A 23509-nucleotide genomic window follows, 5' to 3' on the forward strand; every position below is an offset into this window, starting at 1 on the left:
ATGGATTTTAGAATTTCTAAAGGAAAGATATAATGGGTTTTAATAGGACAACAGAAAAGTCAGAATAGCAATACTGATTAGGGAGAAAATTAAGGCATTTTGAAAGTAAATTACTGTAGACAGTATTAGAGGCTGTTAATTAGTATTTCTTTCCTAGGTGCTTGAGTGAATGCCAATGTCTTAATGGTAATTTACCTAGAATATTTTACCTTTGCAACACAGAAAATACTTCTCCCAACCTAATATTTATTACACAGCAGGCCACATTATCAGATTCATCATCTTCTGCAGTGATCCTTCCACATATTCAGATGTTAACACCATAGAGCAAATAAGGCAGCTGTACACTTCCCATGAACAGCAGCCAGCAATTAGCAACTCATCTGCACTATTTATTTTGAAAGTTAGCTTCTGACTAAGGCTGTGAGTTCTAGATCCCCTGTGTGCTGCACTGCTGCTTTGACTGTGTGTTTGAAATCCTTCTGAAATATACTTATTTTTCTCCTTCTTAAAGAACTTATTCTTGCCCAAGCCAGGACCTTGCAAGACCCTGTAAAAAACACTAGGATTTGGACTAGTGGTTAGAACCCTGTGTATAAAGAGTTGGTACAACTTGGTGAAGATATATTTTCATTTTGTAATAAAACCATTCACGTGAAGCTGAAGAGATTCTGTGATCAACTTATGTGTACATGGAAACAGAAACAAGGCATTCCTTGAAATGCTGTGTGAGGAAATCGATACAGACATCCCTGAAATACTGTAAAAGGAAGATGTATACGTGGGTTACAAGAGTTGCAGACTCTTGTAACCCCTCCCTGTGAAGAGGGGAATAAAATCAACATCACACCTATATAAGGTCTTGCCAAGGAACAGTCATAGTCTGCAGAAATATATTAGAATGTTTTTAATTCACAATCAAATTGCAAGGTGAGAATTTCCCTCTAGTGTATAAGATGAAAAAACAAGATACAAACATTAGTGAATGCACAGCAATTGCACTAATACAGAGCTGTCAGGTACAAGGCATCTTTACCAGAAGGCAGGATACGAAGTGTTCACATTCAGATTGTTTAATTAGAACAAGTAATGGTTACAATCATTAGAAGAATATTATTTTCCATGAGTGCTTGAGTGAGATCCCTGCAGATCCTTCATGGCTGCATCATCTTTCAAGAACCAGAAATAAAAATATAGGTTCTCCAGCTCCAAATGCACAGATTCCTAAAACCAGGGTATATATACTAAGCCTTACTTAGCAATAGGAACTTGCAGTCCCAAGAGTACATGACTGTGTTTCAGCAAATGTGACAAGGAGTCAGTCAATCAACATAAGAAATACAGCTACAATCAGGAAAGGAAAACAACAGACAAGGCCTGGCTGCTTTGTGATTAAAAAATGTTTCTTTCTTCCTACTGACCTCTACTTGCGCTTCATTTTATTCAGACCTACATGATGCTGTGACACAAAGATACATATGCATGGTTATGTTTTTGCTTCCCCAGTTTCATAATGTTACAGGACGTGTAGGCTTGTATCTGTTAGCACAGTGAAAAGGCACCAAACAACTTTCAGGTATAATGGAATTGCTGGCAAGCTTGAGCATACAAGCCACAGACAGAACAGGAACAGAAGTTTTCAAGCTGTCAGAGGCACAGTGAAGGTCACTGTACCATACAGAAATTTCTTTCATCCTCAGACAAGCAATCAAATATGCCTTCCTGAAAAACCTGTACAAAGCTATTTCCCAGTGTTTTGGAAACTGCTTGACAGGTGAAAGACTGACAACTTGCTGTCTTCATCATATGTAAAGTCACTTCTATGAGACACCCAAGGTGTCCCAGTTATGTCACTCAAAATGAGTACACATCTTTGAGTAAGGTGAATTCAGAATCTTAATGTGCAAGATAAAGAGGTAAATAAACCTGCTACAAGATGTAGCCAGGAGTGAGTCACTAAGGCTAAAGATACTGAAGTGAAAACCAGAGTAATGTTCAAGTTCATAGGGTCTGGAAAGAAACACAAAGTAGAGCCAATCTCACTGGCTGCCCTTTCAGTTAGATAAGGCTGTTTAGCCTGTGATAGGTTGTAGGGAAAAAATTAGTTCAGCTAGCCAAAAGAACACTGATAGAAACAGAAAATCCAGACTGAGAGTCACATGAGCCTGCCTGATCTGCACAGAAACAGATCCTTGAGACAAAGGAGCTTTCTATTCATTCCCAACTAAAGGGTGATAGTCAGGACAAAGCTGGAAAGTGCAGCATAGAAGGGCACCAGGAACAGCATCTGCAAAGGCTGATTTAGTTTCCCATAGTTGGCATAATCACAGCAGGCTTGGCAATGGTGGCATCTTCCTCTTTCCATTGAGAAATGATAGTTTTCAGCTGTGTATAGAACTGCACTCCCTGGAGGAAAGCAGAGATCCACAGGTAAGATATTTGGCCTCAGGTTTACGCTAGTGATATATCAAACAGTTTCTGCTTTATCTACACAGGATTGAGTCTTCTTCTGTGGAAACAATTCTTGTCAGCCTGTTCTTTTTACCAGTTCCACAAAGATTCTGATTCTGTGAGAAAGCTTGCTAGTTATTGCTCTCTTCTCAAATCCCCTAAAAAGAGTTGCACTTTTATACTGAAGGGAAAAAGAATGAGGACTTGGCTATCTATGATTGTGACATGCGTCTAGTTTTCAGTTTCCTGGTTGTAATGGCATCCTCACTAATGAGGTCTAATGACCGTCTCCCCATTGCCATTTTTAACATGATTTATCACAATTCAACCCAATAGAGTACTCTAATCATAAAGTTACCTGTTTGCCATAGAAATTGGTGTCCCCTCTGAAAGAAGCACGAGAGCCGGTGAAAGAGAACATGGGCAGAGGTACTGGGATTGGAACATTGACACCCACCTACACCAAAGGAAAGCCACCATATTAGTCACAAGAAGTAGCAGATTGCACAGCACTCTCCAAAAGCTTCTGATTTTGTTTCCTTATATCTGAGGCTGGGTACTGCTGGCTGAGAGGGCAGTGATTACAGCTGAATGGTTACCCACTGTAAATGGTGAAGGCTAAAAGCAACAATTCTAACTGGAACATACCTGCCCCACATCTACTAAGTGAGAATACTTCCGAGCTGTGGCTCCATTGGTGGTGAAGATTGCAGTTCCATTCCCATAGGGGTTATTGTTCACCATCTCAATGGCATCATCCAAAGTGTCTGCTTCCAGCACCACTAGGACAGGCCCAAAGATTTCCTCCTTATAGCAAGTCATGTTTGGCTGCCAATACAAACAGCAGAAAAAGCAGCTTGTATAAAGGATATCACAAAAATATCCTAGTAAATAGGATGTAAGAAACACACATGCTATTAGTACTCATGATATTCCTAGGATTATTGATCATACTGCATTGCCACAGGCCATCCTTCAGTCCTGCTTACCTCTTCACCATTTCCCATGCCCTGTCCTCTATCTAGTCCACTAAAGAAGGCACCACTTTTCATCTCCAGAGTGCTTTCTGCTTTTACTGCCTGCATTACAATGAGTACTTCATTGATACTGTGCAAGAGAAGGCTGAGCCATTTATGGCCTTTCTACCTGGTGCTCATTGATTACTGACTGATTTGGCTAAACCATTTTTCAGCTGACCCTGCAATATACACTAACAAGCACTGGTTTTGGTCATCTTACCTTGACTTTGGCAAGGATTGTTGGCCCAACAAAATTGCCATTTTCATAACCCTTCACTTTGACATTACGTCCATCCAGGAGAAGGCTGGCACCTTCTTTTACTCCTTTCTCAATCAGATTGCAAACCCGTTCCTTAGCTTGGGGACTGATTAGAGGCCCAAGATCTGCTCCAGGCTGGTCTCCTGTGAAGAGGGAGAGACACCAAGTTTTTAACTCTTGACAGCTTCCTCTTCATAGACATCTGGGAGATAACTGCACTGGCAGGAAAAATCTGAAAATCCTGATGTTTCTGAGACACAGAACAAAGATTTGAGACATTGATGAACAGGAATAATAGCCTGCAGCTTTCATAATCAACAAATAAGAGGAGTCATAAGCATAATTTTAGATCACCAGGAAGCCAAAATTCAACAACAGATTCTTCTCAGGAAGGAAGCTTTTCCCCTTTGCAGCACTTTATTGAATAGAAACAAAAGATAATTCCCCTAGAATTAATAACAGTCTAGCTTTTCCAAAGTACTTGTTTCCATTTTTCTTTTTTTATTGTATGCTTACTGCAAATTGGAAGGATCTTAAAATGAAGTTGCTATATAAATGGCAGATTTGAGTTAAACACAGGATATAACCTCAAATCTCCAGTTAAAACAAGACTGATCCTGTAAACATTGCATCACAGTCCCACCAGCAAGCTGAAAACGTATTCCTACCTCTGAGTCTAGGGCTGGGTTTCCCAATCCAGACAATCTGCTAGGTCCAACCCCTACACATTAAACCTATGGTGCCAATAGCTCCAAGGGTCACAACACAGTATGGCAGATAAGCTGACCTAGAAAGCTGTGGTTGCACAGAAGTGAAGTACCTTGTAAAAATGATCACAGTCTGTACCTGCATTTACACGTAGATTTTTGGCTCTGTCCACAAGCTCTGGCAGCCATTTCTGAGCTTCTCCCACTAGAATTGCTGTAGACAGGGCCATGCAGCGTTGGCCAGCTGCTCCAAAAGCAGCTCCAACCAGCTGGTTCAAGGTGTTCTCTTTATTGGCATCAGGCATCACCACACCATGGTTCTTGGCTCCCTGAAATACAACACACACAGTCTCCCATTATTAACCACCCCAGACTGCTTCTTCTCTAGCCCTCTGGCAGTGAGTTCTTATAGTGGCTATGACTGTTACCAACAGGCTGGCAAGAGAGCAGCCTTATCACTTAACTGTCAGCAGCAAAGTCAGCTTCTGCTGCTGAATGGCGTGGTCTCTCTTAACATTCACAGGCAACAGAGGCAGTCTATGTGCTAAAGTGTGCTCCATTCAGAGACATTACCATGTTGGCCTGGACTCTCTTGCCATTCCGGGATCCTCTCTCATAGATGTACTCGCCAGCCTGATTAGATCCCACAAAGCTGATTGCTCTGATATCCGGATGGTCACAAATGAAATTCACAGCTTCGAATAGGAAATAATACATTATAAATGTGGTGCACAACTGCTTCCTTCTGTTCCCATCCCCACAGTGCTAAATCTCTGTATCTTTCTTCTTATCAAAATTCTTGCCTCTGTTCTGCCTCTGTACATCTGAGTTCCCTGAAAGCCTGTCTGTGCATCTCTTCACTCACTTCTTACCACACATACTCCTGCCCTGTCTCCATAGTCCTGGCTCTCTGACATCTCTTCATGCTTTGGGTATCTCCCAGGGTGTCTGAGCAATGCCAAAGTGAAGTTACTGTTCTCTGTTTGTATCATCATGTCCTGAAGCTACTCGTGTGCTGTAAAAAATAGCAAGTTAGGAGCCAGAAAACTGGCATCCATTGTACATTCAGTGAGGCACTTAATTCTTGTTTAGGCTTCCTTGCGAAACCAAGATGATTTATCTACTTATTTCAGTTGCAGTTTAGGTTGCTAAAATGGAAGTTGAGCACTTCCATGCCTTGGGAACTCTGACCCCAAGCCCCAAAATTTTGTCCACCATATCTCCTGAAAGATCTGGTGCAAGTTGTCAACAGAATCTCCCACTCACCTTTCAGCTTCATCAATAGAGCTGAAGCATCTGTCCAAACCTATCTAACAGCAGCAGTCTCAGACTCTCCAAATGGTACCTCCCACTGAGCACACACCACAACACATGCACTCATCATCTCTCAGGAGGGGTTGTTATTACCTTCATGTTGTCCGTGGATAATATTCAGGGTTCCATCGGGGGCACCAGCATCCTGAAACAGCTTGGCAAGGAACATTAGTGCTCCTGGTACACGCTCAGATGGTTTCATCAAGAAGGTGTTTCCACAAACCATAGCCATGGGGAACATCCAAAGAGGAATCATGGCTGGGAAGTTGAACGGTGCGATTCCAGCACACACGCCCAGAGGCAGGCGGTAGGTGTAAGTGTCCATGTCTTTAGTGATGGAGGGCATGGTCTCTCCAAGGATGAGGGATGTCACACTGCAAGCATGTTCAACCACCTCTGCAGCAGAAAGGGCAATACGCTGCTGGATGATCCGTTAACAATTAGTCCCCAAACTCTCTTTTCACTGCTGCCTTGACCCACCTCTTTCTTCCAGCCTCTTCTCCCACAACTTAAAACTCATTGTGCTCCAGAAAATCCCTTTGCTCTGCCAAGCATTGTGAGCAAATTATGAATGGATTCTCTCTTGACCACACTATACATCACTGTGATAAGAGCACAGACACAACAGCCCCAGTACAAAATGCACAGGTATAGTATTATTGTACCTCCTGGGACTCAACCTCAGACAGAGGGGAGAAGTCCTTATTCCTTTTTAGTAATTTGTAGTCACTCCTAGAAAAACAACTAACAACTCTAACAACTTGGAAGTGATTTAATGATACTCTATCTAAGGAAATTCTTCAGCTTGGAGTTAAAATTGATGCTTTTCTTTGAGTAGGGGGCTATAAAGGGAGCAACATGTACAGAGCAATCAGTTGCTCAGGAGACCTCATCCCTTCCTGTGGGTTCTCAAACCCTCTTTTTTAAAAGGAGGAGCCAGTAGCTTACGGAGGCCTCGAAACACATCTCCCTCAGCATCAGCCAGGGTCTTCCCTTGCTCAAAGGTGATGAGTTTGGAAATTTCTTTCTGAAAATGGAAAACACAGAGTTTATGAATGTTAGAAAAGTGCCCACCCATGAAATAGAGTGCAAGGATAAGACAGAATTAACAGGGAGTTGAACATCACAGTGAATAGACTGGACAGAACCCAGAAAAGCCTATATTGACTGATTTGCTCCTTGTAGACAAGAAGCCAATAACCCACACAGGTGACATTTTAGAAGAAATCATCCTAGGATTGGCTTGTACTCTTAATGCTTTCAGGTATGACACCACATACACACCAAAAAAGCAATCAAGCAAACCCAAAAACATAGTAACATACTTGTTTTCATCAACTGGCACATGTTCTATCAAGGCTGAAAGTTCCTTTTGCGGTCTCTTGGTAAAGTGACAAATTCAGAATAATATTCCCTAAGAAGCGCTGCCTCTCTGTTACCATTTGATGGGAAGTGTTTTGCTGCACCTCTCGACACTGTCTCAGTTGGCTCCTCGATCATGGCAATGTCTCATCAAGAACTCTGTCAACCCCAAGTCTCTTAATTTAGTTCCTAAAGTCAGCTGCAATGCAATCAGCCACAGCCATCACACGCAGCCATGGTGTCTCACCAGATTGTCTTTGATGAGTTGTTGATAACGCAGAAAGATTTGCTGGCGACTCAAAACAGATGTTTCTGACCAGTTCCAAAAAGCCTTTTTGCAAGAAGCCACAGCTGCCTCCATCTCACTGGCTGTGGCTTTCGGTACACGGCCAACCACCTCATTTGTGGCCTGAAAGGAAAAACAAATTGCATCAAAACTCAACTTTTCCCATCTGTCCCCACCAACCATTCAAGAGTCCTTTCACAGCACACACCTAATATTCTTGTTCTACAAGGAGTTGTACTTCTGAGGGCAGAGCACAAAGGAGACACCTTCCTTGATTGCACACAAAAGGCCTGAGCTACAACTGGAGTAGTTCTGAAAACCTGCACTCCAAATATCTCAAATTAGGCACTCAGAAAACTGCAAATGCAGTACCTATTTCCAAGCTGAAGTAACTTGTCTACCTTGAAACTTCTAGAGAGTATAAGGCAAAAGTTTCTGTGGGCTGTGGTCTTTTCCCTCTCCATCGTCTTGGTTCATCTGGCTGTCCCTCTTGCACATTAAATGAAGCAATATTCCTTTGGGAAAAGCAGTACATGAGTGTGCAATTGGCATTGATGTTAGCTTACCTATACCCCTAGGCCAAAGTATTATATTTACAAGCAACCTTAGTTCTACAGTATTTTAACTTCAAGCTTGTTGCCAGTTTAACATCCTTCTAATGTTGTCTTAAAAATTAAATCTGCTTTGACATGACAAAAATTAAAGATATATCACTAAGAGAAAACCTATTCAAAACAAGAGGAAGAAAATTAAACAAGAACATGGGTTGCTATGAAGAGACCAGATGAGCTTCATGAACATGGCTTGCTGCTCTGATCATTTCCACAAAGCAAATGAAAATAGAGCTTTACAGAGAAGATTTAGAAAATGCTGTTTAAATGCTTACTAGGGAGGTCAGGAGAGTCAGAATTCTGAGTGCAACCTCATTTCCATTTGTCTTTGGTGGAGTACATAGACAAGTACAAGTGCTACTAATCTACGATATTTTGCACTGCATAGCATCCAACTTCTGACTTCTCTGTGATTATTTTGGACCACAGATAGAAGCTCTCTGAAAGGAGAGGAGCTTCAGCTGTCAGGGTTTTTCACCTTTGTACTCTGAGAGTAATATCAGTCTCTATCAGGATTTCACATTCAGCTGGCATCAAATCACACCCAGTTCATTTCATATACAGGGTGAAAGACACCCTTCAGAAATTTGACATACTCATCACAGAGCCTTTCTTTGAGAAAAAAAAAAAAGTAACCAGAGTTTAAGCTTCCTTTCTGGAGATCAAAGATTTCCTATATGAGGAAGGTAAAGGAGATAGTAACTTTTCTGAGACTGACATTTCATGGGAAAAGGAAGCTGAGAAGCTGTAGTCTACCTTAAGATCCAAGTCTAAACCTTTCTCAAGCAACATATGTACACTTCCCTTCTGCCACATCCCTGAAGAGAGGCACAGACCTTTGTGGCACAGTGATCACTATTTATATAAACTGAGACCATTTCACTTACCGGATTGTGGATATCAATCCATTCAGTAGTTTTGGACTCAATAAACTTCCCATCAATGAAGAGTTTGGTTGTTGGCTGTGGAGGTCAAAACACTGGACAGTGAGTTATTTTTGTCTCAATGTTCCTAAATACCAGTGTGCCTTCATCATTTACTGCTATGGGAACCATTAGAGAGTCTAGATCCAGTCTTCAGGGCAAGACCTAGTTAACTGCTCTCTGCCCCATTTTCCCCTCACTTTACACCAAAATAGCCAAAACTCATTCTAAAAGCAGTTGTAGAAAAAATATATTCCTATGCTTGTGTTCAGAGTTATTTCAATCTATTTAATCAAAACCTGAAAAACTGCCACTCTTAAATGTTCAGAAGAAACAGTTAATAATTCACCTAGTGGGAATTCTGTGAACCCAGTGCAGACTGTGCCACTGTCCTATGTGCCTCCTTCCCATCAAGCCACTAAGCAGGTTCATCCTTCCAGTTCAAGCAGAAAATTGGACTTTCCCCACCCCCCTGCTTGGTCTTGCAACTAAGAGCAAGGAACCTGCATCTGTGGAGTTCACCATGACTGTCCTAGCTGGCAGCATACAGTCACAATCAAACAAAACCTTCCCACTCAGATGCAGAGGAGGGACAAGGAAAGTTTGGAATATGGGGTTCAGGCAAACATTGAACAGAACAGAAAGCAGAGGTAGAAGCTGTCATTAGCACTACATAGGCAACAAAACTGTACCATGCAGGAAAACAGATTGTGACTGTATAATATAAATTAAGAAACTAGAAAAGAGGAATTGACATTGGGAGGTAAGGAGAGAACTAGGAGCAATCAAGAACCAGTTAATCATGACAAATGACTTGGGGAGAACAGGTAGGAGAAAGGGGAAATAGATCTGTTGTATGAATAACAGAATGGGACAGATCAATAGAACTGGGATATAAACCCAAATATATTGGAAAACTGAAGAAATTATGATGTGGAATTATGAAAGGGAGATGAGGACTTGGATACTATCCAAGGTGTAATGAAGGGAAAGAGATCAGAGGAAGAATTAGGAATATAAATGGTATTGGGTAGACAAGTAATGACAGTGAAAAGTGGATGAAAATGAAAAAAAATGAACAGCAATGCTAGTTGGAACAAACTGAGAAAGCTTGGAGATGAGAAAGCTAGGACAAGAACTGTAAAATAAGTCTGTTAATGGACAAGCAAGACCTACTGATTTGGAAAGCAACACTAGGAGAGAATTAAAAAGTTGCAGATGATTATGTAGCTGGAATCACACTTGGGGAAGCGAGGCAGAAATCTGTGCCTACAAAAACACAATCTCCTCTAGAACCTGGAAGGAAGCACAGGAAATCTGAGTCCCTTGACTGAGTTCCTTGACTGTCAGAAAAGCTGCTGGCCTAAAGAATGACAAACTCCTACGGCTATCAATCACTCCATTAGCCCCAGTGCCGCGTATCTGCAATGGAGCTACAAGCTCCAGTGCTTTCTTACCCGCATGGACTTCAGCACAATGGAGTTCATGTTTTTTTTCAAATTGCTTCAAAAGGGTATCTCAAAAATTGCACATGCAACAAAAAATATTTTAAGCCAGCCAGGAAATGCTGAATTAAGATTAACTGCACTTTTTCCCCAAGATCGCCACCTTTTTTTCTGTAGAGAATGCACCTGCTGTGAAAACATGGACGGTAGTAAAGCAGACTCTGTGGAATCCTGCTTTGGAGTTTGGAGAATGTGCAGCCATGGACAGCGGAGGAAAAAAGGCAGTACAGCAACTAAAGCTGTTCGATATTGTCCGAAGGAAACCAGATCCTCCCTCTGTCGCAAACAGATGCCATGAGGCCAGTCCGGAGCCACCAGGAGTAACGCGAGGTGACTCCCTCACGGCCACACCGTGAGCCGCGGCAGGAGCTGCCCGGGCTCAGCTCCGGAGTCTGACAAATCGGACATGGAACTATTTTCCGTCCCTCCCGTCGAACACGGGGGCAGTGCCGATGTTTGTTCCACCGGACCCACCGGGGTTCCAGCCGAGCCGGCGGGAACGGCTTTAGCAGAGCAGACCCGAGGGAAGTGTCGGGCGGGCAGCGGCGGCAGCGCCCGGGGCTCTCCCGCGCCTCCCTTCCCCGCCCACCGGCTCCGCTCCGCGGGACGGGCACTCACCACCGAGGAAGAGAAGGACGCGGCGACTGACGTGATCCAAGGGGCTGTCCGCGGCAGCTGGATGGGGGGGAAGCACAGACCACCTCAGGGCGGGTCAGGCGGCACCTCCCCCCGACCCCCCTTCGGCCGCTCCCCGCCTGGGACCGGCCTCCCCGCGGGGTCCCGGGGCCAGGTGAGCCGCGACCCCCCTGTTCCCCCCGAGCCGCGGGAGCCGCCGCGGGCCAGGGGCGGCCGCCTCACCCTGAGCGCCACGCGGCGCCGCCCGCCCCACGCTCCGCGCACCGCCGCCGCCGCCGCCATCCCGGCCGAGGGTCGCTGCTCCGCGGCCCCCGACGGCGCCCCCCGCCCCGCCCCACCTCAGGCCCCGCCCCCGCGCGGCTCGCGGCCAATCGCCGCCAGCAACCGCTCCGGCCACGCCCCCTTCTGCCCCCGCCCCCCGTGCCGGGCCGCGGATTGGCGCAGAGAGCCCAGCCGCCCTCCGAGCGCCGCCGCCCGGCCCGGCCCGGCCCCGCCCCGCGGCGGCCGCGGGAGAGGCACGTGGGGCTCGGGGGCGGGGTTTGTTTTTCCGCTCGCTCTCGGCAGCGGCGGCGAAGGCGCGGGGAGTCACGTGAGGCTTGTGCGATGGCGGCTCCCGCGGACGGTGAGGCGGGAGGGCCGGGCGGCACTGCCGCTCCCCCGCGCCGCTCCCCCGCCCTTCTCCCCTCACCCCCTCTTTGTTGCAGGCGCCGACCTGGAGGCCTCGCTGCTGAGCTTCGAGAAGCTGGACCGCGCCTCCCCGGACCTGTGGCCCGAGCAGCGTAAGTCCGGCGGGCCCTCGGCCCCGAGTCTGACACCTCGGGGTGGGGTGGGGAGAGCTCGGGCCGGGTCCACCGGGGGCAGCTGCACCGGCTAGGCCGGGCCCGCCGGGGCCGGGCGGGGTGGCGGTGCTGCCCGCAGAAGCGCGAAGCCCCCGCCAACCTCCGCTTTCTCTTCCCAGTGCCCGGGGTTGCCGAGTTCGCCGCCTCCTTCAAAAGCGTGAGTGAGCGCTGCTTTGCCTTTCGCGTTTCCGCCTTCCGTGTCATGGTAGACCTGCGGGTTCTCTTGCGGGCTTTACATCTTCGTTCTATGAACCGTATCTCAGTTATAACTCCAGTATATACTACAATAAACCTTTTGGTTTTAATGTGTCTTTTATATATATGTTTCTTTTTTATACCTTATGCAGTTTACTGTGAATGAGAATTATACTTTGGAAGAAATAAAAGGTTTTGAACTTCAGAAAATCCTATTTTTCATACTGATTTTTGGCTTGTGGATGGTAGTATGCTGTTTTTAACTCTAAAATATCCAGGAAAAAACAAGATTAAACATGAAAGTATCTTAATGGAGCACACTCATGTTTTTACTGTCAGTGTAACTAGATTTCAATACAGATCGTACTTCATTATACAACTCTAAAAATAGGCTTTTCTGATTATGAACTTTTTTTTTTTTTTTTATAACAGCCCATTACAAGTTCTCCTCCCAAGTGGATGGCTGAATTAGAAAATGATGATATTGATATGTTGAAGGGTGAGTATGAGTATTGTGGGCATGAATTGAGGTTGCCAAAGCAGATGGGAATTCAGTACTTACTTAAGAGGCTTAAAACACTTGTTCTTTAAATGTTCTGGTGGTGGCCCTGTGGCCTGAGATCTCTAGCCATCATATCTGCAGAATCTCCAACTCAGAAGTCTCTTTATCTTGTTAATGATAGACATTTTCATTAAACCGGTTATTGCCAAGAGCCTATCCAGGTGTCAGTGGCAGGCTGATTTTTCAAAACAAGCAGTGTAACATTGTATATATTTCAGTCACCTCACTTAGCCATTTTTATCACTGTATTAGTATAGGGAGTGTCTCCTGTGTTTTGAGAAGTAGCATGAATTTTTTGGAGGAGCTCAGCTGATCAGTTGGTGAGTAGCTTAGACTTGTTGATTGACTTGTTCAGAGATGCTCTATGTGGGTGTCTTCCCTCACAGATCCAGGAGCTCTAATGCAGTGGTGAGGCTCTATAGGCAAGTTACAGAAGGATTAGCTAGCATGTCCACTTTTTGTATGTTGCAGCTGTTAGTTTGCAGTAAACATCCTTCAGCATGCTCTGCCTCATGAATTCCAGATGGTAATGTGTGATTGTGTCACAGTGATGTCACAGTTACAAAGTGAAAGTGAGGTGGATTAACTCTGACTTGCTGCAAGAAATGTGCTTAATCTTAGATTATTAATGTAAAATAAGTCCATTCCCTTGCATACTTTTTAATAGGTTGTTCATGTTGCAATGTGAACTTACAAGAACTTCCAAAGTATGGGTCAAATTACTCTTTGCAATGATGGCAGATTAAAGCATGAACTGGAGTCATGGCTGTCTTTCTCCTTTTGTTAAAATTAGGAGTGGAGTCAGCTTGAATTTGAACATACGCTGTTCACTGAAATAGATCCTGACAGAAGTATGGCTTGAAAGTCCTCTGTGAAGTACTAAACAGGTGAACTGTCACTGGAGGACTACAGACAGTGTTAAAATTCACCTTCTTCTCTCTTTTTAAGAGCTGGGGAGCCTCACTACAGCTAACCTGATGGAAAAAGTTCGTGGCCTGCAGAACCTGGCTTATCAGCTGGGACTGGATGAATGTAAGTGCTGTACACAGATGTGACTAACTACACTGCAAATCTTTCCACTAAAGCATGTGCTTGTGCATTTGTAGCTGGAAAAGTGTGTTGGCAGATTTGGCAAGTGTTTGACAGTTGGTGACCTCCTGCACCAAGATGAGAAAACGAGCTTACATCTCCAACTTAACAGCCTACCTGTGTGGGGGAAGCATGTATGCCAGTCTGGTGTTGCACAGTGGCAACAGGCTTCTGTTCCTGAGTTTAACGTTGTCTTACATAAATCAGGTTACTTTGCTTAATTTCCCACTCAGATACTAAACCTGTTTCTCAGAATACTTGTGGCAGTACTTCTCTCAAATTTCATGCACTGCTGCCACAGTGAAACTTGCACTTGTGTATAGGATTCTCCTGTCACTTTGTGTTCATACTGTTTTCTGCTTCTGTAGCTGTTACTTTTTCTACAGTCAGTTGTGGCGGGAGGTGATGTCATTGAGTCATAAAGTTGACCTTCATCCCAATTGCAAACAGCCAACTCTTACCGTGGTTTTTTGAAGAAAGAGTTCCTTTCATTGTCTCGTTTAGGACTCTCTTGTTAACAGGTTGATCCAGCTTTGAGGATTTCAAAAGTATTGTGGAGTTGTTTTTAATGCTACCCATACATACCAACACAGTTATTTTTTTTCTGTTTAGTTTTGCTTGAACAGAGACCTTGGTTGCAATTACTCTTGGGCTACACAAAGCACCAAAAATTTTAAGTCTTTCAACCTTCCTTTCAGTGGATAACACAGTAATAAAGCTTTAGAGTCTTTCTGACTGCAAACTTAGGATAGCCTAATGCATTCTTAATAACAAATCATTACGCTTGTTTTAACATACCAAGTTTACTTTACTTTCAGTGCTAACATCTCTTAAGACTGTGTAAAGCATTTGGTGGAGTAGAAGTTAAAGTATAACAGTGTAAAACTGAGTCAAATGCAAAGATTGGCTGATGATTGGCTTTCTTAGTCAAGTTGTCAGCTCTGATGTCAGATCGTGTTGTTCTGCTAAATGGACTTTAAGCAGAGCCTGAGTTGCAGTAAAGCTAGGGAGGTGTTTGTTTCCTTATTGTACATGCAATAATTGTTGCATCTGTTTCCATTTATTTTTACTGAGAACAAGTGCATATGTAAAGAAGACAAAGTGAGGGAAAACTGAAATATGTGAGGCTCAACAGTTATAATTTAAGTCTTGAATTTTCAAGCTTTATGAAAGGTTTCCATACTTGTAACTTCTTGTCACTGAAGACAGTTTTTCTTTACACTGTAATCAATTGAATACTTTTTGTGTCATAATATACATTTATCTTTGGAACATTTTTACCAAAAATTAGTCACAGAATTTGAACAGAAGCTGCTCAGCACTTTTTTTCCCAATACTGTTTTTAGGTTATTTTCTCTTATGGACTTGGATAAGTGAGAGAACAAGAAAAAAAATCCAAAAGATCTGTTGGTTAAAGTTAAGGGAACTGTGGATTTGTCTCGGAGGTATTGGATTTGGTTATATCTTTGTATATTGAAGTTTAGTAGTCCCCTCTTGACTTGGCTGGTTAATTGAAACTGGCTGTCAAAAGCAGGACGAAACCCGCTGCTGACCAGTCTCCTCTAGATGGCAGCATGAGGCTTCCCACTGAAGTCTTGCTGCTTTTCGTTTTATAAAACTCTTGACATTTCAGTCATAGTTTGAAGCTGTTCTTGCCAAGATTGTTTTTTGTGAGGTATTTTCTCTTCAGAATGTGCACTGTCTTTTTTTATTTAGAGATAAAAATTGGATAGATATAGATATTTATTATGTATTAGATAGATATAGATATTTATTATGTATTTTCAGGTGTTTCATCGGTGCTGAGTATGAGAGACAATTCTGCTTCATTGTATTAGCAACTTACTTTTCCTTACAACTCTTCTAGATCCCACCTCAAATCCTTTATATTTTCAAAGACTTTTCTTTTCATCCAAGTTATTAATAAAATGCTGTGCAGGACCAGGGTGATTCCTGCAGCACTCCATGAAAAATATATCTATTGAGTGACACTGCAATCATGTTGTGAGATGTGTTATTGCTATACCCTGTTCACAACATACTTTACGTCAATTTTGCATTAGAATTCATTAGGCAAAGTGCTGTGGGACTGGGTACTTTTTGAAAAGTTTATTTATTGAGGTACTATTGCAACAATAGCATTGAAATCTGAATAATTGATTTGACATGATGTAGTTTGATAAATTAATAAGTGCTGGATTATATGCCTTGTTTCTTGAATTCGTATGAACTCTCTTAGTATTTTGTCTGTGTAAGTGAGCTTTCTTGACAAGTTTGGAAGAGGTGTATTGAATGTTTTGTCCATCTTCCTGGGACATCTGGATGGCTTTCATTTAGGAACAGCTGAATACTGTTACCTGAATTCCACATTTTTATTATCTACAATTCCAGCTGTCCCTAACTTTCTGGCCATGGATTTCTCAGTTCCTCTTTTGGTTGTGCGCTTTTCACAGATTTCCTTTCTCTACAACTAACTTCCTCCCCTCTTTTTCCCATAGGGTTACCTTTACTTTCTGTAACCCTGGCTAGTTTGTTGACTGCCCATGCTTCTCTGAATCAATTTAGTTTGTCAACTTATAATTTAGCTTTTCTTTCCAGCTTGTTCTTCCTGGCATGCTAGTAGGTGGATTCTTGCTCAGAATATTCCTTGAAGAATATTCTTCCCCTCCTTGGCACAGAATTCACATCAAAGGATGACTTTCCTTGAATGAAACAGGATTTTTGTAGCATGAATTTTTTTTAATGTGGTTTTTTTTGTTTGTTTGGGGTTTTTTTGGGTTTTTTTAGTTTTTGCTTTCCTCTTAAAGGATAGACTATCCTTTGGTCTCTTTTGTGTATTTATTCTTCGCTAAAAGGTGATTCTGGAGTTCTCTAGAAACTTCCAGGATCAGGACCTTGTTTCAATAAAGTCTTTTAAAAATAAATTATTTTTCAGCACTTCTTCTCAGGTTTCATCTTGTGTTTCCTTGCCTGCTTTTTAAGCTCTGTAAAATTCTACCTCATCCTTTTGCTTGTAGTTGCTTTCCTCTTTTTGCTTTGGTTCTTAGAATCACAGAAACATTTGGGCTGGAAAAGACCTCCAAGATCATGAAGTCCAACCTTGTCGCGTTAGAGCTTCTATTTTCCTTCTGTTAATGAGTTATTTTATTGGTTAGCATAATTGAAACCATTTTTAGTTTTGAAAGTCCTGCTTTGTGTCAATTTTACTCTTCCCGTTAACGTGGGTGTTTTAAGGGAGGAGGAGTTGGGCTCAATGAATACAGTGACTTCTAGTTGTTCATGCAGCTAGGGTGACTTTGGGAGGCATAGTAGCTCTTCTGAATGTGAGCTGCAGCCACTCAGTGAGTCTCATTTCTGAGTTTGGGGGGGAAAAAGTATAAAAGCCTTGTTATGAGCTTTCTTCCTCCCCTCTGTGTCCCTTAATTTTTCCACTTGCAAGCTTTGCTTGGAGTGGAGTAGTGAGCACTGCAGAGTGAGCAGACCCCAGTGAATGTGGCAAGAAAGAGGGAAATAGTTCTTTTTTGAGAACTCAGTCACAGACCCTGACTCAGTGTTTGTGGCCCACAAAGCAGCAAGTTTCAAAACACTTAATGTAAATAACTGCAAATTTAGATGTTGAAAGCATCTAAACATAAATTTACATCTAGATGTGAATTTAATGTAAAAAACTGCAAGCTCTGTTTTTGCACTGTATGACCCATTGCATCTTTTGGAGCCTCTGAGTCAAAGCTGACTTTAGAAGAATGTTGAAGTCTTGGTTTCATGAACTGGGAGCTCTGAGAAGTCCACGCATTTAAAGATATACCCTGTCATCCTTTGGGATATATGCATACAGAGAGATGAATCTGAGAAGTACATATACAGAAAAAGATGTTTTTCTTATAAAAAACTAAAAGTTTAGTTTTTTCCAAACTTCCAAAAAAACCCCTTGTGTATAAAAGTAACCGATATGTAGGGTGGGAAAATGGGAAAAGCACTAAGTCACTGAAGGAATGTGGTTGTCCAGGGACTTTGAAGGCCCTGCTATTGTTTCCCTGCAAATCTCTGATATTTTTTTAGATAACACCTGCTATACTTGTTCAGAAGTCCTGAAATGTAAATACTGATAGCTGGTATCACAGCCATGTTTATGAAATCTCACTGATGCCAGAGAGGTTATCTGGCTACTAAGGTATCACAGTACAGCTTCAGTGATACTGTCAGTGCAAGACTTCCTGCAAAGTCTGTTATTTTTAAGCCCCAATATCTTTGTGAAGGTAATGGTGCCTTGGTGTTGTGTGTGCTTTAAATATTAGAAAATGTGAGATAACTGACCAAACAGATATTAATATAATTTATAATTTCCCTGTCAGTAATTTTTGCTAGTCTAATCTCTTGTGTTTGATTAAATTTTTATTTGGAGTTAAAGCTAGTTTGTGATTTCTTGCTGTAAAATTAGGAATGACTGTATTATCCAATGTCAAATCCTCATACTCTTTCAGGAGCAATGAGACAGTTCCCAAACATGCTCAACCAAGTCTCCTTATTTTTAGTTTCCCATGGTTTTGTGCATTCTGGCTTTCACTAGGTTCTAGCAACTTTGCTCCTATTTTCTTTGTAACGCTGATTTATTTTCCAAATATGTTGAAGCAAATTAAATACCAAGGGTGCAGTGGAAGAGCTGTTTAATCAAGGGCCCACAGATTAGACCTGGATGACCTGGGAGATTGCAGGTGAACAGCAAAAGGTTGGTCATCTTGTAGCACCAGACTGATAGAGGAAAAGCCAGCCCAGGTTTAGTCAGTGAGTGATGGTTTTCTTTACTGTGAAGAATAAGTAAATGGCTAGGGTTTTTTGGTCTGGAGAGAAACAGCTGATGTAGTATGTGAAAAAGATCTGTAAAACATTAATGCAGAGGAAGTGTGAATGGGGAATGACTCTTCACTGTTTCTTATAGTGCCGGAGCCAGAGAGAATGAAAGAGACATGAAGAGATGCTTGTGTTGTGCATTAAAGTCAGAACACACCACCACTGGAGCTTGTGGGCATGGAATTTCTCACTATTTCAATAATGAGATAAATTATTGGAAGATAAATCCTTCAAGGGTGTCTGACTGCTGAGAAGTCCCCAGTGGCTTGGATACCTTGGGGATGCAGAAAGCAGAGAGAGAGATTACTCTGCAGGTATAGCTATTACACTCTTCTGTAAGTGTTTGCTATTGGCATGTGAGTCAGGGTGGTGGGTTGGAAAGACCTTTCATTTGACAATGGATATTTTTGTTTATTTATTTTAGTAATAGGCTAAACTGCCTGGTAGTTAAGCAACCACTACCAGAAGTCACTGAGGGGTCCTTGTAATGGACGGACTCTTCCAGAGACAGCAAGAGATGGATGGGCACATGAATGAGGAACAGCTACCTTGCTCCCAAGTTAAACTGTCCTTGGTTGTGAATTGTAGTCCTCAGCAGCCTCTGAGATTTCTGGAAAATCATAAAGGAGTCCTTCTGAACTCCAAGCTATGTACAGATCACTACTTTTCCTTAGATTGGTAGTCTTCAGTTTTTCATTTCTCATTTCAGATAAATGCTGTCTGTTGTGATCTCTTGCTTGCAAGTTCAGCTTTTTTTGGAAGTTTGGAGGGGCAGAGCAGTTCATCAGGATTTAACTGTAGCATATCTTGAACATACACCCTTAGTTCTGCCAGTGATCCTTGCACGCTACTCTTGCGATTGAGTTTTGGGTGGTGTTTATTTTTTTTACCTCATTTAGATGCTGATCATAGGTAGGATATGCTTAAATTGGGCTCCATCCTTGGTGGACTGAATTTATCTATTAAACTACAAGACCGGGCGTGACAGTTGCTCACTTGAACTTTGTGTATACAAAGTTGCTGAATTAGAATTAAAATGAGGAAAGGAAGGAAGATAATATCATTTTACTGAAACTTCTTTTTCCTTTTGTGGAATGGATTGTCTTTCCTAGGAGTGTTTCCATGTAACATGAACATGCAGTCTTTTTAGGCTCCATGCAAAACACCTGGCCTTTATACCCCAACAGGCTTCTATCAATGATGTAATTGATCAGATAAAAATATCCTCTGATCATAACCACTTTTTCTTTAGTCCTGGCAACACAAAGGCTTTTTAAGCTCAGAAGCCTTACTTTACATTTGTGAACATGGCCTCACTTCTGCATTACAGTTGCCTGGTGCTCTTTCTGGTGTGGATGTACAGTTGTTTGCAACAAAATGTTTCAGGTTTTTACATTTGTAGGAAACCAACATATGAACAGATGTGTAAGTAAAGGGTACTTTAATATGTCTCATGACATCTTCTGAAATCTCTTGTTGGTCCATTTTAGTAAAAGCTGTATGTCCACTCTCTGTAGTCTGGAGAGTTGTGTGGAAAAGTGAATTGGACTGTTATAGTTTCTTACTAGTCAAAATGAGGTTTTGGAACTGTGTAGAAGAGCAGACTCTTTCTTTAACATGAACTCTTTCCCTGTTCCCTTGGAGAAATAAGACTATCTAAAGTGTGGTGAAGCTGGAGAACTGCCTTTTGGAGAGACAAGAAGGAAATAAAGTGGAAGAGTAGCATGTGATTCGGATCTACATCCCACAGCAGTCTCGGTGCCAGTTATTAGAAAGATACAGCAGTGTTCTTACCATCTTGACTGTTGACAAAAGAGTGAGGAGGATGCTCACTTTTTCTTTGTTAAAAGCTGGCAGCTCCAGAAGTCTTGTGCTTCTAGTACTTGTGTGCCTGTATTAATCTGAAACACGATGGAAGAAGATATGTTTTGGATTGCCTACATTGTTCTGAATATGTTGGACTTGGAAGAGAGCAATGTCTGCCAGGTCTAGTGCTTGTTATGTTCTTAAACAAAATACACTGTTTGCTTGCAAGGTGAACTGTACTGCATAAGAGGAAGCAGTTTGAGGTGTGTGCGCTTCAGTTATTTCTGCTCTGCTTAGAATTTTCTTTGTAGCAACTATTTTCTTTTCTTGGTTAGTTTTCTACATTCCCTGCCTTGCTGAGTGAATCTTCATCGTGTTTCAGTTTTGCTTGAAAGCATATTTCTCACTTATTTTGTTATTTAGTACTGTGTTTGGCAAGGACTTTATGTGAAATAGTATACTTCATGTGCTTCAAAGCTCAAAGGCAGAGTTTTATAGCTGGACAACAAAATTATGCTCTTTGGACACTGGGTTTCTGTGGGATATGCCCAGCCACTGCCCTGGAGGGATGTCTGCTGAGATAAGAGATTTCGCAATCACCCAGCAGGACTCCCTGGAAAGGAAACGACTTTTGGGTCTAGTTCTGTAACACAGTTAGCTTGAGGAGTTACTTAGCAGAGTTAGTAGACTTCTCCCAGAGAATGTGTCACATTTTGGATGGTTCATTTTTGGGTTAGGAGATGATCACAGAGAATTTCAGGAGCTCACAATCAGCTGAAATGGTTGGTTTAGTTTTTCACAGTAGGAAAAATATGGAGGCTGTTTTCAGTTTATATTCATAGTAGTTCTTGGTCCTTATTTGATTGTTTCAGAGAGGTGAAAAGAACACTTAAATTGTCTGTTAAGATGTTTATATTGCCCTGTCACCACAATATCCAAGATGCTATGATTTCCATGTGAAACCTTGGCCTTTCTCCTGATTCTTTTTACACTCTCCTCCCACACTGTAGATCTACCACTTCATTTTAATGCACAATGCTGTGGTAAGAGATACTCTGCATCTGCAGGGGGACAAGGAAATCACCTTTCCTTATACTGTTCACTGGCTGGCTTATTTACAGGCAGGATTTTTCTGGGGCACCTCCTGTTGGAAGAGCAAGATATCAGAATGCCAGCTTGAAATTGCCATTCATACATGATCTGTGAATTGGCTAATTCTGACATGTAGGTAGTTAAGAAATGATTACAGTCAGAGGAGTCATGACCTCAACTTTTCATCATCTCCATTGGCTTGTGCCCCAGTTTGGAAGTGAAGGAGGCATAGGAAGTTTTAATTGTACCTGTGTGATTTATCCTCAGTCAGCTCTTTAATTTCTTCTGGCTGTCTGAGGTTTCCGACACGCTGTAAATTTCTCCAACTTTTTCATTATCTGCAATTTCTTTATGACTCATGAATCGGAGTGGAGAGAGAGTGTGGATTTACAGCAGAGATAAACATGTCCATAAAGTCTGTATCTGTGTCAGTAATTGTACTGCTGTCAGTGACTGTCCTGTTTTACAGGTCTCTCTTGGGAGAGGAACACGCTTTGCTACCAGTGTCAGAGAAGTGTTCACTTTGATTTGCATTAACGTGCCAGGAGATTAGGTTGCAATGGTGAGGATGGAAATTGAGTTTGGACCATGGCTGCTATTGTTTTTTTAAATAAATGGGTGTGTAGTTGAGTTGCCCTCTGTCTGCAGAAAAGAAGAAAAAAAAGGAGACAGGTTCAGGTTGTTCTTAAATATAAAATCAGGGAGAGACAGTATACTGATGATATCAGATGTGGTTCTACCCATATGCATAAATTGTGCGTTCTTACCATAAAACAAATGCTGTGTCTAGGTAACTGTCATATATGGAAAAAAATACTGCGTGGATCCTTAGGGTGTTCTCTGTCTGCTGGTAAAGTAGAATGAGTATTTCTTTAAGTTTCAAGAAATTTCTGCTTCTATGCCTTCTTGCCCCTCCCTTACTCCTAGGAAAAGATGCTGTTGTGGACATTGATGGTGAGTACTAATGCATCATCATAGTCTCCACGCACTGATGATTCTGATTGCTGCAGAAGGAGATGTATACTCTTGAAGTTTGAGAAAAGGAAAAAAAAGTCCCTAAAACTCTCCTAAGTGTGTTAGAAGTTCAAACTTCTACAATTTCTCTGTGCTTCTATTTTCTGTTTGATGCCTGTTGTAGATACGTGTCTATGTGGAATCTTCTTTTGTTAGGTTCTACAGTTTGGGTTGGATTTTTTGGCTGTGACTTAATAATTTTTTTCACAGTAAGGCAATTATTTTACCCCAGAATTATTTTCAAAAATCCAAACTGACTGTAAAACTCCAAATTTCCATTATGTCAGGTATGCATTGAGACTCCCAAATGCAGTTGATTGTATTTTTCTAATTCTGATGGACACCTCTTGCCAAAGGGAGATAGATTATCATCAACAATATAAACTCTGTGTGTAGATAGCTTTAAAATGTGGTTAGGTGTAGAAGTGTTAGAAATGCTAAAATGACACCTGCCATTGCGTGGTTAATTCTGGAGCCTGAAGTTGGAAGTAAAATGGGGAGTTTTTCCAGTGGTAGACAGTGTCCCATCTAGCTCTGATAACTGAGTTGCCAAAGCTAGATATATAAGGATCACATGCTAAGTGGTCAAAAGCTGGCAGATAACTGCTGTTGAAGTGAGTGATGCTCAATGCAAAAGCAAACTTCTAAATAAAAGCTGTGTTGATGAGATGCTTTTTACCTGATCTTTACTGAAATGTCTTTTTTCCTTTTCTCTCATCCTCCTCCTCACCTCTTCTACATGCCCATACCTAGTTTGCAAATCTGATTTTGTTAAAACAAAGGTTACTTCTGAAAGGTACTTCAGCTAGGATGTATTACTTGCTTTATTGAAACAAGACAAAAACAACACCCCACACCAAAAAGAAACCCAGGACAACAAATACCAACAAACAACAAGAACAACAAAATAAAAACACCAAAACAAATGCCCCCCTCCCCTCCCCCGCCAACATTTCTTATATGCTGGTATTCATTTCTAAGAATGCCTCTT

At 42.1% G+C, this 23509-nt stretch overlaps 2 protein-coding genes across 3 annotated transcripts in view; one reads left to right on the forward strand and one right to left on the reverse strand.

The window, feature by feature from the left end:
• Positions 1 to 892: 892 nt before the first annotated feature.
• ALDH6A1 (aldehyde dehydrogenase 6 family member A1) lies at positions 893 to 11408 on the reverse strand. The gene is made up of 12 exons (XM_082283751.1): positions 11296 to 11408; positions 11056 to 11112; positions 8897 to 8971; positions 7360 to 7521; positions 6699 to 6777; positions 5844 to 6146; positions 5010 to 5131; positions 4576 to 4765; positions 3691 to 3872; positions 3100 to 3279; positions 2810 to 2908; positions 893 to 2406 (listed from the first exon to the last, which is right to left on the reverse strand). Exons 1-12 carry the CDS (start codon positions 11353 to 11355, stop codon positions 2302 to 2304), a joined length of 1614 nt encoding a protein of 537 aa, XP_082139877.1. The 5' UTR covers positions 11356 to 11408; the 3' UTR covers positions 893 to 2301.
• Positions 11409 to 11656: 248 nt separating this feature from the next.
• LIN52 (lin-52 DREAM MuvB core complex component) overlaps positions 11657 to 23509 on the forward strand; it is a 41689-nt gene continuing 29836 nt past the window's right edge. Inside the window, exons 1-6 of one of the 2 annotated variants that reach the window (XM_082283482.1) lie at positions 11657 to 11695; positions 11778 to 11852; positions 12032 to 12069; positions 12540 to 12606; positions 13618 to 13701; positions 15547 to 15671. In XM_082283482.1, the coding sequence (XP_082139608.1) occupies positions 11677 to 11695; positions 11778 to 11852; positions 12032 to 12069; positions 12540 to 12606; positions 13618 to 13701; positions 15547 to 15596 (333 nt within the window). In that variant the 5' untranslated portion in view covers positions 11657 to 11676 and the 3' untranslated portion in view covers positions 15597 to 15671. Of the gene's footprint in view, positions 11696 to 11777; positions 11853 to 12031; positions 12070 to 12539; positions 12607 to 13617; positions 13702 to 15546; positions 15672 to 23509 lie in introns of those variants that run through there. The other variant, XM_082283481.1, reaches the window with a different exon arrangement.

Source organism: Coloeus monedula, assembly GCF_965178545.1.
Source record: "Coloeus monedula genome assembly, chromosome: 6".
In the NCBI taxonomy this organism is placed as follows: domain Eukaryota; kingdom Metazoa; phylum Chordata; class Aves; order Passeriformes; family Corvidae; genus Coloeus; species Coloeus monedula.

Coding starts and splice junctions, on each gene's coding strand:
- ALDH6A1 (XM_082283751.1), bottom strand. CDS start 11,355: ATGGCGGCGGCGGCGGCGGTGCGCGGAGCGTGGGGCGGGCGGCGCCGC. Junction 8,972..11,055: donor CGTCCTTCTCTTCCTCGGTG/GTGAGTGCCCGT, acceptor TGACCTCCACAG/CCAACAACCAAACTCTTCAT. Junction 4,766..5,009: donor AGAGAGTCCAGGCCAACATG/GTAATGTCTCTG, acceptor GTTGTATTTCAG/GGAGCCAAGAACCATGGTGT.